General features: G+C 56.0%; 1 protein-coding gene across 26 annotated transcripts in view; it reads left to right on the forward strand.

Moving 5' to 3' along the window:
* NCOR2 (nuclear receptor corepressor 2) overlaps positions 1 to 16,272 on the forward strand; it is a 235,881-nt gene that overhangs the window by 111,649 nt on the left and 107,960 nt on the right. For all 26 annotated transcript variants that reach the window (XM_035565016.2, XM_035565023.2, XM_050714116.1 and 23 more), the window contains one exon: positions 5,666 to 5,779. In XM_035565016.2, coding sequence (XP_035420909.1) covers positions 5,666 to 5,779 — 114 coding nt within the window. The remainder of the gene's footprint in view (positions 1 to 5,665; positions 5,780 to 16,272) is intronic.

Genomic DNA, 16,272 nt, shown 5'->3' on the forward strand with positions numbered 1-16,272 from the left:
AGCCAGGGACCTGAACCTGATCTCGGGCAGTGCCTTTCCTGCACAAGAGCACTCCCCAGCAGAAGGATCACCCGCCTTACTGTAGCCACGTATACAATTACCATAAACCCATTAAGAGATTAATATGACAAAACCTTGGGGGATGTCTGAAAAACCCACGGACTTAAAGGCTTTCACTTCCTAAACCAAATCACTTCTGTATCTCTCTTTCCAATTGTTTTTTCCTTTGCTCATGGCAAATTTCTAAAAACCCTGAGGCCGGTAATCCCAAACTGCCTCTCCTGAGGTTTGTCAAGAATTTGTGAATGGAGCGAAACGCGTGCTTGGTCTGTCACTGTGTGTGAGGTGGGGACGAGGCCAGTGCTCCTCGAGGCCAAGTGTGCTGTTGACCTTCCTCCCCATCTGCACAAGTGGAGCAGGAGGAGGAAAAATGCGCGCAGAGAGCTGGCCCGAGAGGCTTCATGTGCTTCCCAGACTCCCAAACCCCCTACCTATAGCCCAGCTCCTGTCCTGTGCCTGGCTCTTTTTTTAATATTTCTAATGCAGGAACACCCCACGTCTTCTTTCTTTGCTGGAGTTATATTTTCACGTACCAGATACTCTCCCTTTCCTTCCTGCAAGTCAAAGCAGGATGTGTTGTTTTCAAACAACATGGTTTAATTAACGCGAGGGACAGTTTTTGTGTTGCGTTTTGTCTACAGAGGTATCGGGGGTGCTTAGGGAAAGGGAGCCGAGATCTTGCAGGAGCTGCTGTGATGGGGGTGAGAGGAAGCAGCCTGGTGCAGGGGGCAGCTGGAGCACCTGGGGCACACACACCACAGGCTGCCCGCCTTCGGTCCCGTGGGAGCTGCGGGGTCCAGCTCTGCCCCTCTCCCTCCCTGGGAAGCGCAGACAAAACACTGCTGTCCTCGGACACCTGGCAGCTTCCACAGAGGGGACAGCGGTCCATGTGTTTAACTGGTGTTTGAGAAGGGAGGTGCGAAACACGCTCGTTTCCCATTGCCGCAAGGTGAGGGGCTTCCAGAGAGGGGCATGCGCCTGCTGCGGCGGCAGCCGAGAGGTCTGATCACTGCAGATCCGCTGGTGGCTCGTTTCAGAGGCCAAGGAGCTGCTGCCGAAGTTGACGGGAGCAGCATGTGCTCCTTGCCGTTAAAATCAAGCTGTCCTTCCATAAGGAAATGGATTTTTTTTTTTTATTGTTGGCTGCTTGGTTGGTTTATTTCTTCCCTCTGAACAAATTTTACGATTCTTCCTCCCCACAAAAATGCTCTGATGAGTGGGGAAGAAGGCGAAAGTGGTTGTTGGCAGCAAAGTCATCCCCTCCGCTCTTTTATTTATTTATTTAGGCACGTGGTGGGAAAGTCGTTGGGTATACCTGTGGCAAATCCCCGCACGTCCCGGCCGCCCGTCCCCTCCTCCAGGAGGGCCGGCACACGGGGGCTGCTGCGGGCTCCTGCCGGAGGTCTGCGGGAACGCTTTGTCCGTCTGCGCCTCTGAGCTGTCAGCGCAGGAGAAGCACGGGAGAGGGAAAAGCAATCAGCCTGAAACAGATCCCGCTCCTCCTGGAGCAGGGGGTGGAGCAGGGGAGGAATTGTGCACGGCCGTAATTTCCTAATGCTTTCCCCCTCTGTCTCTGGGAGGCCTTCTCGGGGTAATTAAATACGTTTGTAAGGAAAGGCTGCGCAAAAAAAAATAGCTAAAAAATGAAATACAACAACCCACTATTCCTCTGTCTTCGGTTGTTCCAAAAATGGCAACGAAGGCTCTGCCGGGCTTTGCTGGCAGGAGGGGTTTTTTCAAGAAGCAAAAGACTCGAGCAAGCTGAGAAACCTTCCCCAAATCCTGCGCACCCCTGGCAGAAGGCCGCTTTGATCAGCCATCCCCCGCTCATTCATGTGCCATATGTGCTTCCATCTCCCATTGAGTTCTTTCTCCCCCTCGTTCTGACAGCGCAGGATAATCTTTATGCATTTATTCCTGGCAGTGGCACTGGGAATCTTAACAAGAAATAAACTGCTGGGCTTTTCTTCGCAGTTGTGCCTGAGCCTCCCTGGGTGCCGAGCTCCGCGCAGGGCTCTCCGGGAGTACAACACTCCCACCTGGTGATGGAGGTGGAGCCGGCGGCTGCACGGAGCCCTGCGTGGCGTCCAGCTGGACTGGGAGCTCGGGACCTTCCCCTTCCATCTCCTGGCTGGGTTTCCCCTCCTCTCCCCCAGGCTCAGGAAGTTCTCAGAAACGCGTGGTGGCCACGAGCCCTCTCCTCTCCGCTGGGCAGCCCAGTACCCATCCCGGCACGCCGTGCTGGGTGCGTAGGACATGCACGTAACCACCGTGCCTTCGTCAGGCAACACGTGGGCAGGTTTGTGCAGGATGGGTCCTTCCTGCAGTGTCACCCGCCTTCCTGCAGTGTCACCCACCTTCCTGCAGTGTCACCCACCTTCCTGCAGTGTCACCCACCTTCCTGCAGTGTCACCCACCTTCCTGCCAGCCCACCGATGCTGGGTGCGGCGCAGCGCCCGCCTGGCTCTGGTGGCCCCTCTGCGGTGCGTGGTGCAGCCGAAGGGACTCCTGCCCAGGGATGGGACAGGACATCTCCCTCACTTCCAGCCAGGCTGGCCTGCAGGTCCTGGGGGAGCCAATGCCATGGCTAATGATGACATTTTGCATCCCTTTGACATCGCTGCTCTGGCTTTTGGGGAGAGGAGAGGACTTTCAGGCAGTCGCTGCCGGGAGTGGGGAGGGAGAGAGTGTGGAGCCGTCAGGTCTCATCTCTCAGCCCGCTCCTCTCCCTGTAAAGGTCACAGTCCCAGCCTAGCTTTTGTGGCAGACCTTTAAGAAATCCATTTTGTTCGTGTCTGAGAACCTTGACCTATTTCGCTTTGCCATTTCCCACAGCTCCCAGGGGTAGCTGTCGCGGGCTGAACCTGCTGAGGTCAGGTTTGCCGTTCCAGCGGGCTGCGGCGCCCGCAGACTCTGCCCGCATCCGTAGCCTCTAGCATCTGGCCCTTTAATAACTGTGCAGCGTTACGCCATGGAGAGCGGAGTCTAATTCTCCACTGTATTTCAGCTATAATTAGATTTGTATTTTTTTTTTCTTTTAACGAGCTGCTTTTAATGAGCCTCCACTTACTGGCAAACTTTCATTTCCTGATATGCCATCAAATCCTCTTGTCTGAAATCAATTACAGCAGAGCCGACCACTTCGCAGAATTTTTGTGGGTTTCCAGAACAATGCAGCCAAGTTTCTGACTTTTTTTTTTTTTTTTTTTTTTTTACCCAAATATTTTCCCCGAGAGGAGGACAAGATTGACTGATGCCTTTGCGGCTCTCTCTTCTGCGTGTCTGGAGCTGGGGCTCGGGGGCGGCGGTGTGCGCTGGGGTGCCTTCGCTAATCCGCGAACACCGCGGCTCCGGGGGAGCAGCGCGGGAGCGGGGAGGCACCTGGGAGCACCGCTGCGTGCTGACAGCTCCTTGGCAGCCTGAGCTTCGAGCCGTGGCTTCCCGAAGAGCTGGCGTCCCCCTGGTGCGTGGTGATTTGGGCCACCTGAGGAACAGCCGCGGCTGAAAAGCGAGGGGAGCTGCTGGGCCGTTCTGTCGCGCGGTCGGAGCCTTTGGTGTGCCTCGGTTGGCTGTGGGCATGAGCGGACGGATCCTGGCTGGGTTTCACAGGGACTGTGGTCTGGCAGCCGATAACGGCTTTTGGGTTGTACCAGGGTGTTCACTGTGCTGCTGATCTTCCCCGCGGAAGAGGTGGCCACCTGTGGGAAGGCAGAGCAGGAGCGGAGCCCACGGCATGGGGTCGCTTCACCCGCTGAACCCCATGTTTCATTTAAAGGCTGTGAGTTATCTCGGACAAGCCACTAGACCTAGCTGCGTGCTTAAGTGTTTTCTTGGACCGCATCCTGCAGCCCAAGCAGTGCTAAAGCTCATCCTCAGCGGGAGCAGAGGTGATGTGAGGAACTAATACGTGCCCACCCTCTTCTCAGACCAGGAGAGACCGCCGGCTCCGGAGGATGGTGGTTTCCTCTCCTCCCATGAAGGCAGGTTGCTCAGTCCCAGGTGCGTTTTTTTCATAGTAAGGGGTGCGGTCAATTTTTCCTTTGCTTCAACAGGGAAAGCTCTAGCTGCAGGGGAAAATAGAAAGATTTGGAGGTTTGGAGCTGAGCGGAGAAAAAAAAATCATATGGGGCTTCTGACAAACGTTCCCTCTCTGTGTCTGCCCTGCCCCGCAGCTGCCGTGAGCTCCTCGTCCTCGCAGGGAGCCGCTGCCGCAGGAGGAGCTTGGAGGAATCTGTTATTTCCTCTTCCATCCGAGCAGTTCCTCAAACGCAGTGAGAGGGCTCAGATGTCTCCTCCTGCCTCGCAGCACTCAGGAGGACCAGAGGCGCAGGTTGTACAGGACACATGCCCACCGATGGCGGCGATGTTCGAAAGCGCTCCTTTAAATCCGATGGTTTATAATGCACGTTGGCCATGACCTGAGCAGCTCGCGGGTGGGTAGGAGCACATGAGGAGACTGGTGAGCTCTGAACATGGGGACGTGGCAGCCTCCGTGGTGCTGGAGGGAGCAGCCGGTGTGGTTTTGTTCACGGCTGCTGCACCTCGAAGCCTGGATACCAGGAAACACAGAGCTGTGGCAATGCAGTAAAGACAGTAAGAAAGCAGAGGAGCCAACAAACCACCCCCTTTGGCACTGTTGGCTCTGAGGGCAGGAGACCCTGGTGATGGCCGTCCACCCCTGGTGGGCTTTCTCTAGTTGGAGTTCGGACTGACTTGGTGGTTTGTGCTCAGCACCGTTTGTTCCCTCTGAAAGGAGGAGAGGAGCGGCTCTCAGAGCTGCCTTCCCAGGACGGTGTGATGGCTTATGGCTGGAGGGCAGGTGATGCTGTGTGACGGTGCCCTCAGCAGGTCTCCAGGGCCTGCTGAGACGACCAGGGCTGTGAGAAGTGTTTGCAGGCATTCACCTTGTAAGACTTGGGCTCTTTGTGAAAGGTCACCAAAGGCAGAGGCTGTCTCGGTGGCCTGTGTCTGAGCCCCGTGCTGTTCTCTGCAGGGAGTCCTGTAGCTGTTGCTTTCCCTTGGGAGCACTTTGCATCTCCCACTTGGCCTTCTCTGCCATGCTCGGGCTCATCTGGCCACGCAGGGGCAGCTGCCTCCTGCTCGGAGCAGAGCAGAGGTGCACGAGTCATTTCATCGAGACCAGTCATCCCGGGGTGTCTCCTCCAACCGCAGCACCAAAAGAGAAAACTGACGGCAGAGAGCAGCCTCGTTACTCACCCTCGCACTTCCACAGCTTCCCTTGCAGATGGCAGCTCCGGAGGCAAGCAAGAGCTGCGGTTCCCCTCTACGATTTCTAATAAAACCATTATTTCTAGCCTTAAGGCGCTCCAGGAGGCCTGCTGATGGGTGGTATTCCTCCTCTGGTCTGTGCCCAAAGAGCACCAGCCCACCAGCACGGGGACAGGGCAGGCCAGCGCTGCGCTTCTGCCCGCAGCCCTCCTCCCTCTCCCCGTCGCTGCGGCCTGAAGCTGCCCGTGACAGCTCACAGGAACTGCGATGGCGGTTTCTGCGTCGGTCGCAGCACCGCAGAGAGTCTCGTGTGGACGGGGACGGCTGCCTTTCTCGCTGTGACTCACTCTCCTCCTCCCCCCTTCTCCTTCCACAGCAACAGTTGGAGGAAGAAGCAGCCAAACCACCAGAGCCTGAGAAACCCATCTCCCCCCCTCCAATCGAGTCCAAACATCGCAGCTTGGTGCAGATCATCTACGACGAGAACAGGGTGAGTCTGGAAACGACGGAGGTTGTGCGGTTGTGCTGTGTCATCCCTGCCAGGGATGGCGGGGCTGGGTGAGGGGCGGGCGGGGGATAGCCCTGGGAGGGAAGTTGTGATGGATGGAGCCCGTCGGGAATGGTGATGACAGAGGGCTGAGCCCTGAGGTGCTCTCTCTGCTGTGTGGATTAAGTGCAAATGTCTTCCGAGCCCTGCGAGAACCTGCTTGTCGGGGTTTCCTGTGATAAGTGTTAGATTTGAAGCGTTCAGGAGGTGCTTCAGAGCCCTGTCTGTTAAATAGCTCACTTCATCCTCTCCCCTGGAGCGAACCTAGTTGAAAATTGCCTTGAACGATGGGCTTTGGCTTGGGGGAGTGGGCTGCACAGAGGAGAGGGACGTCTGTGATGCTCAGGTACTGGCAGCCAGCTCCGAGCCCTCCTGGCTGCCCCTGAGCCACGGGGCTGGAGCAGAAAGGACGTGGATGCAGCCCTGGCTGGATTTGTGGATATTTGATGCTGTAAATGGCATTAGCAAAGGTCATGCTGGCATCACTGCCTCTGGATCTCTGCCTTGACCGCTCATTTGTTGCGCTCAGCCATCGCCTGTAATAGCAGCCTTAGGAGACGTGAATTTTGCTGCGCGTTGGAGTGATGCTAGAAAATTGGGCCCTTTGGTAGATAATCAAGCACATTCATTTTCATTTAGGTGTTGGATAAAAAGGATGATTTTGCATAAAAGGAAAACTACCAGTCGCTAATTATTTTGAATTGCGAGGCCTGCGATTTCACTGGGAGCTGCAGAAATCCAGGTGCCTGACTCCAAAAAAACCGCCGCCACCACCAAAAAACAACAACAAAAACTCCACGTACCCTGTGCTCGCAGGCAGTGCAATTTTCCCGGTTGTACTTTTTCCATCTGCTTTTCTCCCTTAGCAATCGGAAGCCCGGCATTGGCACAGCCTGTTGTGCAAGTGGGCGAGGGCTGAGGTCGGCGCGTTTGAAGTGTGAGCACACGCCAGCTGGTGGTGGCTTTGCAACACAGGGCACTGCGGGCAGGTGCCGAGTGCTTCTAAAGCACTTCTCCCTGGTGGCACCACCAAGTGTCCTTAGCAGGAGGCTTGGGCTGGGTGGCTGATGCATCCTGTGCAAGGATTGGGTTCACAGAAGGAGATCTCGAACACTTTTATCCCTATTCTGTTGATTGCATCCTCCCTGGACCCTGTCATGCACCTGGACCATGTTAAGAGGGGAAGAAATGGGTGATAACAGTGAGGCAGGGAAGGAAAGGTGATCTTCAGATGTTGTATTTCCAAAGGCTTCTGTTGGAGTGGTCCCCGTTAGCAGGACGTGGTCCAGGGCTGTGTCCTGCTGGGCCCTTGTTCCACTATTTCACCCCTCATTTCCACCCGCTTCTGCCCCAGCAGTATGGCCACACGTTCCCTCCTGTCCCTCTGAACCGCATCACCTCCCTTGTGGCAGCTGGGATCTGCTCCCAAAGCCCCTGCCAGTCCCTCAGGGCTGCTGCTGGTCCCACGGGTAGCGTCAAAGCGCAGGGAACAAGTGTGGGGTTTTACATTTGAAAGTGAACAGCTGTGATGCCTGGGAAGGTGTCGCACACAGTGCCCAAGGCTGGTGGCATCTGCTTGTGATGCTCCTGACGTGGTTCTAAGCTACGCTGATCCGCAAGGCTGGGCTGCAAGCAGGAGCATTTTTGTTATTAACCTTCACAACAGGTTGCACACCTTCCAGGTGGGTGCTCAGCGAGGGAAGGTCACGTCTGACACCAAATGTCTGCATAATTTCAAGTTTGGCTTTGTGTTCATGTCCGTGCGATCTCTGTGATTGGTAAAGGAAGGTTCTTCCTCCGCGTCGTGGAGTCCCACTGAGAATAGCGTGTGAGCAAGCCTGTCTGTGGGTAGGAGGCTCAGGCCAAGCAATCCTTCCCTTTTGCTTGATAGAAACCATAGCAGGCTGGAGTTCCTCCTTTGAGGAAGACGTGATCTGTTCAGTCAGCAGGCCAAGTGTAACGTAACAGCTGAGGCCGAGCGATGGCAATTTTTGGACATGTTTAAAGCAGCGGAAGGGCCTGGATTTTCCCCATGTTTGGAAATGGAGCACCCACAGTTAGGCCCTCACACGGAAAATAGCCGCTGGTGGTCACACATCGGGTTCCTTTGGTGGGTTTGATCACCACAAGTGGGGTGAACCCAGCCTTCTGGGACATGGGGTGGGCCCTGCCGTGCTGCCCTGCAGCCTTACTGCGGCTCGTGTGGGCTGGAGAGGTAAGTTGTAGGAGTAAAGGGCTGTGAGCTGAACAGAGACAGAATGGTCGAGGGTGGGGAAGGTCAGGGAGCCAAATTTTAAGCCTTTCTGCCTTGTGTGTGTGGCGGAGAAGCAGTGAAGGCCTGCTGAATGCCTTGAGGCCTGCTCGCAGGAGGAAAGCCTGCTGTAATGGCTGCCTGCTGCCCGCGCGCAGGGGAAGGACAGCCTGATGTGAGGGAGGCCGCCCTGGGAGAAGCACAACCAGCAACAGGGTATGGAGGCCTGGGGAAGAGGCGAGAGAGCAAAGCACCCCAGAAGGGCTGGCAATGCCCCGGTGGGTCTTCTTTAACGGGCCGTATCGTGGCAGGGGGAGAAAGCCCGTGCCTGTGCGTGTAGCAGAGCAGGTGGGAGGCGGCGCGGTTCGCGCGGGGCCGCTCGTCTGGCTCTGCTTTAATTAATTCCCCATGAACCGCGGCTCTGTGCCGGCCCGGCACGCGGGTGCTGCCGTGCCCATTCCCACCGCCGCTGCCAGCCCGGTGCCGGAGCTGCACACTGCGTGCAGTCACAGCGCAAACAAAGGAGGGAGCGAAAGCGGTGCATGGGAGAGAGGAGGTTATGTGAGGACAGAGCTGCTAGAAACGCCGGAAAATCAAGTTAGCCAGCCGTTCTCTGACCTACTTTCCTTTTGGCGATAGCTGTGGCTTTTCAGGGGTGAATGGTTTCTAATTTTAGCCGATGGTTCGTCAAGGAAGCCTGTATGTTTTTCTCACCGCCGTGCTGGGTATGGCCGAGGGGTTGAGATGCAGGTTGGCGCTGGCGTGTATCTGTTTTTCTCAAAATGCAGGTGCTGCGCTGCTAAACACCCATCATGCCACTTTTCCCTCTTGCGACCTACTTAACGCGTGCGATTTGAAAAGTTCCTCAGTACTGGAGAGCGTAATTGTGGAGAACTTGACCTGTAATCCCCTCTCGCTACACTCTGCTGGACAAGTAATTGATTTCCAGAAAAAAAGTTGACTGTACAGATTCTGGGAGGGAAGGAGAGAGAAAAGCTCTTATTGAGCACAGTGAAATGCCGCATAGTGGGGCCGTGGCTGCGTTTGGGGAGGTTTTCAGGGTCTCAGCTCTTACAGAGAGGCAGTTGATGGTCTCGTTCATGGTCTCTGATGTCTAGGTGCCTCCTGCCCTGGACGGTATATACCGACCAGAGCCACTTTATCTTGTCTTCAAGATGAGCTGAGAAACTGCACCTGAAAAAATACCTCTTGGGAAATGTCCGCAGTGCAATGCAGTGTAATGCACACATACATGTCCCAAAGCCAGAATTTCAGCGGTGAGCGTAAACTGTCTAAACATACCTAAAAGGATGTATGAGAATGCAATTTAATATTTTTGTTATTTTGCGTAGACAAAAACAAGAAGAAACAACGGGGTAGCATTTTCAAAAGCATCTGAGTCCTATTTTCAAAAGTGGTTTTTAGCCCTTGAAGAGGCAGAAGAACGTTTGAAAACAGTGATAAGTGCTGGAATGGCTGAGATGGTTTAGTAAGTGATAGAGGGAGCCTATTTGTGAGCAGAGGGGAGCTCAGGACCGCCTTGGCTGGCTGGCATTGGTTGCTGGGCATGTGGTTGAGTGATGGGGTGCAATTTCCAGCCCTCTGTCACTCCTGGAGCTGGACATCAGCAGGGTGGTGCTGAGCTACCTGGAGAAACCAGATCATGATGGGCATCTGCTGCTAGAGGTTGACTGCAGTGCAGACAGTACGGATCTCCTAAATTAAACCATGCGAGCGACCTTCAGTGTCATCCCTGTGGGAGAGAAGCTGATTCCTGCTGGGTCTGACACCTCTGTGACAGTAGCTGTGGCATAGCCTGTTCATGGGCTTTAATTTGCACCTCTGAGATGCGTTATTATATTGAGAGAATTTATCTTCCTTTTATGTCAAATCCCCATAACCAGGACAGATCCTCTGTCTGTATTTTTAGCCATGGTTTTATTCTGCTGGGTTGTTCGTGGGATTCCTTGCATCCATCTTCCCCTGAAATTGATGGGACGTACCTGGCCTTGAAGACGTTTCTGTGCTCTGAGCTGCAGCGTGCAGGCCCCTTGTTAGGCATGCACGGAGGGCAGCGTGGCTCTGAATTGCTCCCTCACCCTGTCTCAGGCTCGCTGAGCTCTCCTGCACCAGCATTGCCTGGAGGAGGCTGTGCAGAGCAGCCGGCAGCCCTCTGGTGCAGGGCTTTGGGTTAAAAGTCCTCAGAGTCTCCTTGATACCCAGATTCCCCATCAGCTACCGTGCACACGTGCACGCAGACGTGCTCACACCCTCTCTCCCACCCTTGTGGCAGTGTGGATGTGCCACCGCGGGTTGCTGCAGACCGTGCGTGGGGCAGCGCTGGTGCCTGCCAGAGAAAAGGCAGCCTCCGTCCCTGCAAACAAGTGCACGCCAGCTTTCCTCTAAACCACCGAGTTCCCTTTTTGATCGGCGAGGTCGCATCGGGACGCAGCGTGACTTGGCCCTCCGCGTCACCGCGGTGCCAGAGCGGGGACACCGAGCGCTGCGACCCGCAGCAGCGTGACGAGGGCTGCGGTGAGACCCCCGCGTGCTGCGGGTGCCGGCGGCTCCCGGCCGCTCGAGCCCTTCCCCGCTCTGCTGTCAGCTCTCCGAAAAACCCGGTTTGATGCAGTGCAGGCAGGGGAAGCAGGCAGCACCGTCTGTCTCGCCCTGGGGATTGAGTTGGTGGAAATCAATAAGATTAAATTTTAATTCGTTTTCTGTCTCAGTGCTTGTTCCTTCAAAAGGGCACAGCTATCTATCTATAAATTCAGCATTATGCTGTAAAATTGGAATTCAAAGGGTTGTTTTGAACTTTTTCCACCCCCTGCTGCTGTTGTGTCTGCGCCGAGCGTATTCCTGGCTACCCGCTCGCCCTCATCCATGCGTTCATGAAGCATTAATGCCCCATCCATAAATACGAGAATAAATAAATGAACACTTTTAGCATTGCAAAGTATAATCTAGCCTTTAACTACTCAAAGGCACAGAGCGTGACTCAGATCCCATGGTGATTTTATGTCTGTAACTGATTTTCTATGAACTCCTGATTTACATTAGAAAGGGAAGAATCAGGCCCGCGTCGTCAGCACGGAGCTGGTGCAGTAAATAAAACCTTATCAGTGAAACGCCATCTGAACATTAAATCTGCAGGGTTTTTGTGTTTTTTTTTTTTCCAAGTTCTGGTTGATGTGATAGCCAGGATGGGGGCATTTTGTGTTCGGCTGCTGGAAGGGCCTCATTCGTTTTGCTTTTGTTCGTGATGACTTTCACTTTGGGCTTGCCTCACCTCGGCTCAGTGGTGCACGTTAATCCAGGGGAAAATCGGAAAGGTCAGAGGTCAGGAGCTATTAACACTGCTGCATAACAGCAAGATTTCCAAAAAAATAACACTCAAAGGCTTAGCCTGGAGTGATTCAGAATCCTTTCCCTTTTCCTCGGATTTTAAAGAAAATAGCCTTTTTTTGAAATTGTTCTGGTGTCTATTTCTAATAATCTGCTTCAGATCCGAAGGTCGTGGTGGTGCACTGCACTTATAGGCTTTGTCTGAGACCAGTCCAGTCCAGGTACCGCGTGTCATGCATCTTCAGGTCCTGGATTTAAGGACAAGAAGTGCAAAGAACTCAAATATGTCAGGAGAGAGGAGCATAAACCCCGTAGCACGGTGCCTGCCCCTTGGATGGAGTCACCAAGCTTTTCCCACAGCAGCCCCAGCGCCGAGCCTGATTTCCAGAAGCCCTCCGTGCAGTTTTGGCAGGCTGTGCCCACCACATCAGCGCGTCGCTTTCAGTCTTTGCACGCCATCACCCTCTGGATGACGGAGCGCGGTGCCGTGTTTGTGTGTGAGCACGTGGAAACTCAGCCCAGCCCCGGAGCAGGATTTGCCCTCGCCGTGGGCAGAGCAGGAGAGCGCTGAGCGCAGAAACCGGCTGGCAGTGCCCAGCCGCGGGGGGGGACAGGAGAGCCACCGGCTCGTCACGCTGCGCACAGGATGCGCGGGGACGGGCATGAGCACACAGCCGCCTTTCCTCGGGTTTCTTGCTCTTTCTGATGAGTCATTTGTCACCTCCGTTACGTGCGTCGCGGCGGGGAGTCCCCGGCGGTGGGTCTGCCGCCGCTGCTGCGGCAGGAGGGGTGCAAGGGGAGTCCTGCAGGCTCATCCCCTGCCTCTGGCAGGGCAGCGAGCTCTGGGGTGGTTTTCCTGTGGGAGGAAGGGGGCCGGGACTGCAGGGGAAAAGATGGGTACCCTTGGTCCCAGGAATGAAAGTCTTTCCACGTGAAACCAGCACTGCAAGGTGACGGTCTGGGCCCAGCAGGGCAGCGCACAAATGTTCCTTTTGCCCTGCCTCTCCGCACTGCTGCCTCTTTAAGGTTTGCTTATCTCCGTGCGGGACAGGCCGGGTCCCAGATAGAAACGCTGGCGTTCCCCAGCACGGCCAACAGCCTGCTGCCTACGGGCTGCTATAAATAACCCCGGGAGCACAGTTCAGCGGCAGCAGCGCGGAGCGGCTTGGAATGATGGCTGGAGCGATTCCAAGAAAATGCCGCCTCCTAATTTCAGATCCGCTTTCTCAAAATAACCCCGTGTTTCCTTATCTTCCCTTTTTAAACTTTGCTCTGAGAGGAGCCCACGTGAAAGCCCAGCCACTCGGCTTCGGGTGCGGCGCTGCCTCGTGGGGTCAGCTTGTCGTCCCCGCCGGAGCCCACGTGGCCGGGAAGCTGCCCTCCTGCCCCCTTCTCCCTCCCACCCCTCGTTTGAGTTCCGTCAAAAAAAAGGGGCTGGAGTTTGCTTTGAAGCCAAATGCTTTTTAGGGGAGAGCAGAGGTTTTTGTAGTATGCAGGGAGGTTTTTGTTGTGGGTGAAGATCCCGTTATTTGCAGGCGTGAGCCCAGTCCCCGCAGGGTGAGAGCGCCGCCTGCCCATCCCTGCCCGCAGGAGGAGCTGGGGAGGGAGGTTTTGGGGGCAGGTGCTGCTCCTTGCCACACCTGCGGGTCCCCTTTTTTGTCCGCGGGACTTGTGGTGACGCTGGTTGACATTTGTGGCTCAGCCACACTTCTTGACACCCTCCATCCCTCAGAAGACGTGTATGTGATGGGAAGCTCCACCCGTCAGCACGAAGGGTGCCCGCACGCTGGAGGGATGCGCCCCTGGTTCGCTCGTGCCCGTGCCGGTATGAAACCCTGAGCAAAGCAACCGATGTAAACGGGAGCAAAACTCAGCCTCGGGGCTCCGGTTCTGCTGCGAACGCCTCCGCGCTGGGCGCTGCGGCAATATTTCAGGATCCGCACCAAATCCGGAAAAGGGGTCATCAGCTGCTCGCTGCGGAGGGACTATAAAGCAGCGGGGATCTTCGGGCGTCGCGCTGGAAGTAATGGCTAGGTTTGCTTCCCGATCATCCCCTTCTGCTACATAACAGGGATTGCAGGCGCAGACGGATTGCTGGCGGGGGTTGTTCAGCAGGTGGGGATGAACTCTCTGGTTTCCTCCTGGAGGGTCAGCCAGGAAACATCTGCCTAGTGAAATCAGTAGTAGAATCGAGTCCTCGGTGGCCGTGCCTGTGGAAAGGAAAGGATTTGGCAGGGCTGGCCCTGGTCTCCTGCAAGGATCCTGCGGGTGCAGAAGGAGCTGGGGCCTGCAGATTTGAGGTTCGCCTGAATTCCCCGAGTGGGCTCCAGGTAGCTGGGCCACACGGGAGCAGGTTTTCCAGCAGCCGTCTGTCCTCTGGCACGAGGCGCAGCGCGGTGCGACCCGTCTGTAGGTGCCACCCGTCGTTCCTGGCTCTGCCACCAGCTCCCGCGTGGCTCTGCCTGGCCTTCCAGACAGCTCCGTTACCATCTGATAAATGCAGCAAGGAGCAGCAGCAATTACGGTGCGTGTCAAGTGTTAATTGGGCGGCTTTCATGATAGAGGCATTTCTTTGTGTGCGTACGAAGATATGACGTGCTCAGAATAGCTTTCCCTCCTGATCTTTGGTTCTGGAGACGTGTGCATTACAGTCAGTTAATGCAAGACAAATCATGTCATTCTTCCTGATTCGCCACATGTTCTGCCGGTGGTGATTTGCCTCTGGGCTGTCTCATTAAGTTGTCTAAACATGGCAAACGCAGCAGCTGAATGCGTTCAGCTTTTTCTCCGCGTTGATCGCGGTGTACACACGGGCCTCCAGCAGCACCCGCTCGTGGCTGGGGCATCCGCGTGCATCCTTCACCGGTGCTGCTGGGAGAGGCTGCCTCTGGCTGTGCCTGCAGTCCCCAACCCGCAGTTATTTAACCTGCCTGCAGTTAATCAGGGCGCTGGTTTTTGTCCTGGGTACGTACTGGAAAAAACTCTGCTCAGAGGATACTTCCCACTCGCCGGGAATTGCTGGTGTGCAGGAGGGTGCTTGCCCAAACCCCCCTCTTGGGAGTAGATGCAGGGGTGTTTTGTACCAGTTTTAATGCCCGCCTTCCTTCCCTGCCCCGAATCTTAGCCCTGGTTTTAATTGTTTAAGACTTCCTAATGGCACCGTGCGGATGGTCTGTGAGATCTGCAGGTTTTATTGCTCTCAGAGGCTGAAGTACGAAGCTCTGGCTCTGAGTTCTCCGTAGCACGATGAATATTTCAAGCAGGCAGGTCCCAGGGCAGACGTAGCTCCTTCCCGTTAATGAAGCCCGGTGCACAGCGGTGGAAGCATTCAATGCTCACCGGCCTCTTCTGGGGAGCCCCGCATGGGCTGGGTTTGGCAGTGTTGCTATTTTCGATTTCCCTTTATTTCCTCGTGTGAGGTCAAATGTGACAGCTTGCTGATAGGAGTGGCCCAGGCATGAGTTAGTCTTGGGGCTCGTACGCAGGTCTGCCTGATTTCGTGGCTGCAATGTCCTCAGAGGGCAGGAGGAGAGGCGGGTATCAGGGCTGGAGCCGCGGGCGGACGGGCACCGGGCGTGCGGAGCCACGCGGGTTATGCAGGCTGAGGCCGCTGGGGGGCTGCAGCCCGGGTTCGAGCTGCGCCTCTGCGGTGCCCAGCTGCAAATTGCGTCCCGGGCAGGTGTCCTGGTCTCGTGTCCTGCTCTCCAGCCCGAAATCCGCTGCAGGCGGCTGTGCTCTGCCCCGGGAGCCCGCGGGAGGGGTGAGGGCACTGCGAACGGCGGCGGTGGTGGGTATGCAGGGTTCAGGCTTAATTTTGCACGGGCTCTGCCATCCCAGCTCGTGGTTGCGGCTCTTGTAGCATCCTTGGGGTCACTTCTGAATCGCACAAAGCTTCACATCCTCCTGAGAGCGCAGCAAATGGAGCGGCTGGGGGCTCGTCCTCGTCAGCCACCTGGCCTGGGTTGTGCCGGGGAGCTGCAGCGTGGCTGCGGGCACGGTGACTCACGGCTCGGGGCCGGGGCTGCAAAAGTGCACGCCTGCAGCTCAGCCCGTGTGTGGGTGTGCAAAGCCCCGGCCAGGAGCTTGCACACGTACTGTCTGCATCCGCGCTTCGGGGCGGCCACGCTCAGCGGCGAGGTGAAGCTCGTGGCTCTCGGGGCACCCGCCGAGGCGCGGGGTCGGTGAGACGCGGGGTGTCCTGCGAGCCTGGAGGGCGCATCCTGCTGGGAGCCGGCGTGGGGGCGAAGGGAGACGGGTGCTTGATGCTCGTGGGCCGGGCAGCAGCGTGAGTCAGCCCCGGGCGCTGAGAGCCCGTCCCCTCCCCAGCCCAGGAGTTGTGCCCAGCCTCTCCAGCGAGCTGAAGTCCCAGCACTCAAACGTGGGGGTTCAGCTCCCGATCCTACAGAGCTTCGGTGCTCACTGGGTTAAAGCTTGCACCGTGCTTCAAAAAAGGGGGTTGTTTTTTTCTTCTTCCTTCTCCCCTCCCCGTGGTTAAATCCCGGGAAGCTCAGCTCTGTCCGTGCTGCTGCTGCAGCCCTCTTTTTGGCAGCAGTGAGCTTTCTCTCCCCCTATCCCATGTGTAAAATAACCCATGTCACTGAACAAACGCCTCTGAAAATCCATCTCCTTGTCCCCCTCGCTGCCAGATACTCGGCTCTGTTGGATCAGCCTCACGTCTCGTCGGCGGCGTAAAGCGATCTGGATTTATCGGACTGTTAGTAACAGTAATTGAAAAGCCTGGCTTTGAGAGGAAGTGCTGTTTACTGAAAATGTCATCTTTTATTTAGGCTCCTGCCGCAGCGAGCCCACGTCTCTTTTCAGGCCTGTTTAATTAGTAACC

This window comes from Cygnus atratus, chromosome 17, assembly GCF_013377495.2.
Source record: "Cygnus atratus isolate AKBS03 ecotype Queensland, Australia chromosome 17, CAtr_DNAZoo_HiC_assembly, whole genome shotgun sequence".
NCBI classification, from domain to species: Eukaryota; Metazoa; Chordata; class Aves; order Anseriformes; family Anatidae; genus Cygnus; species Cygnus atratus.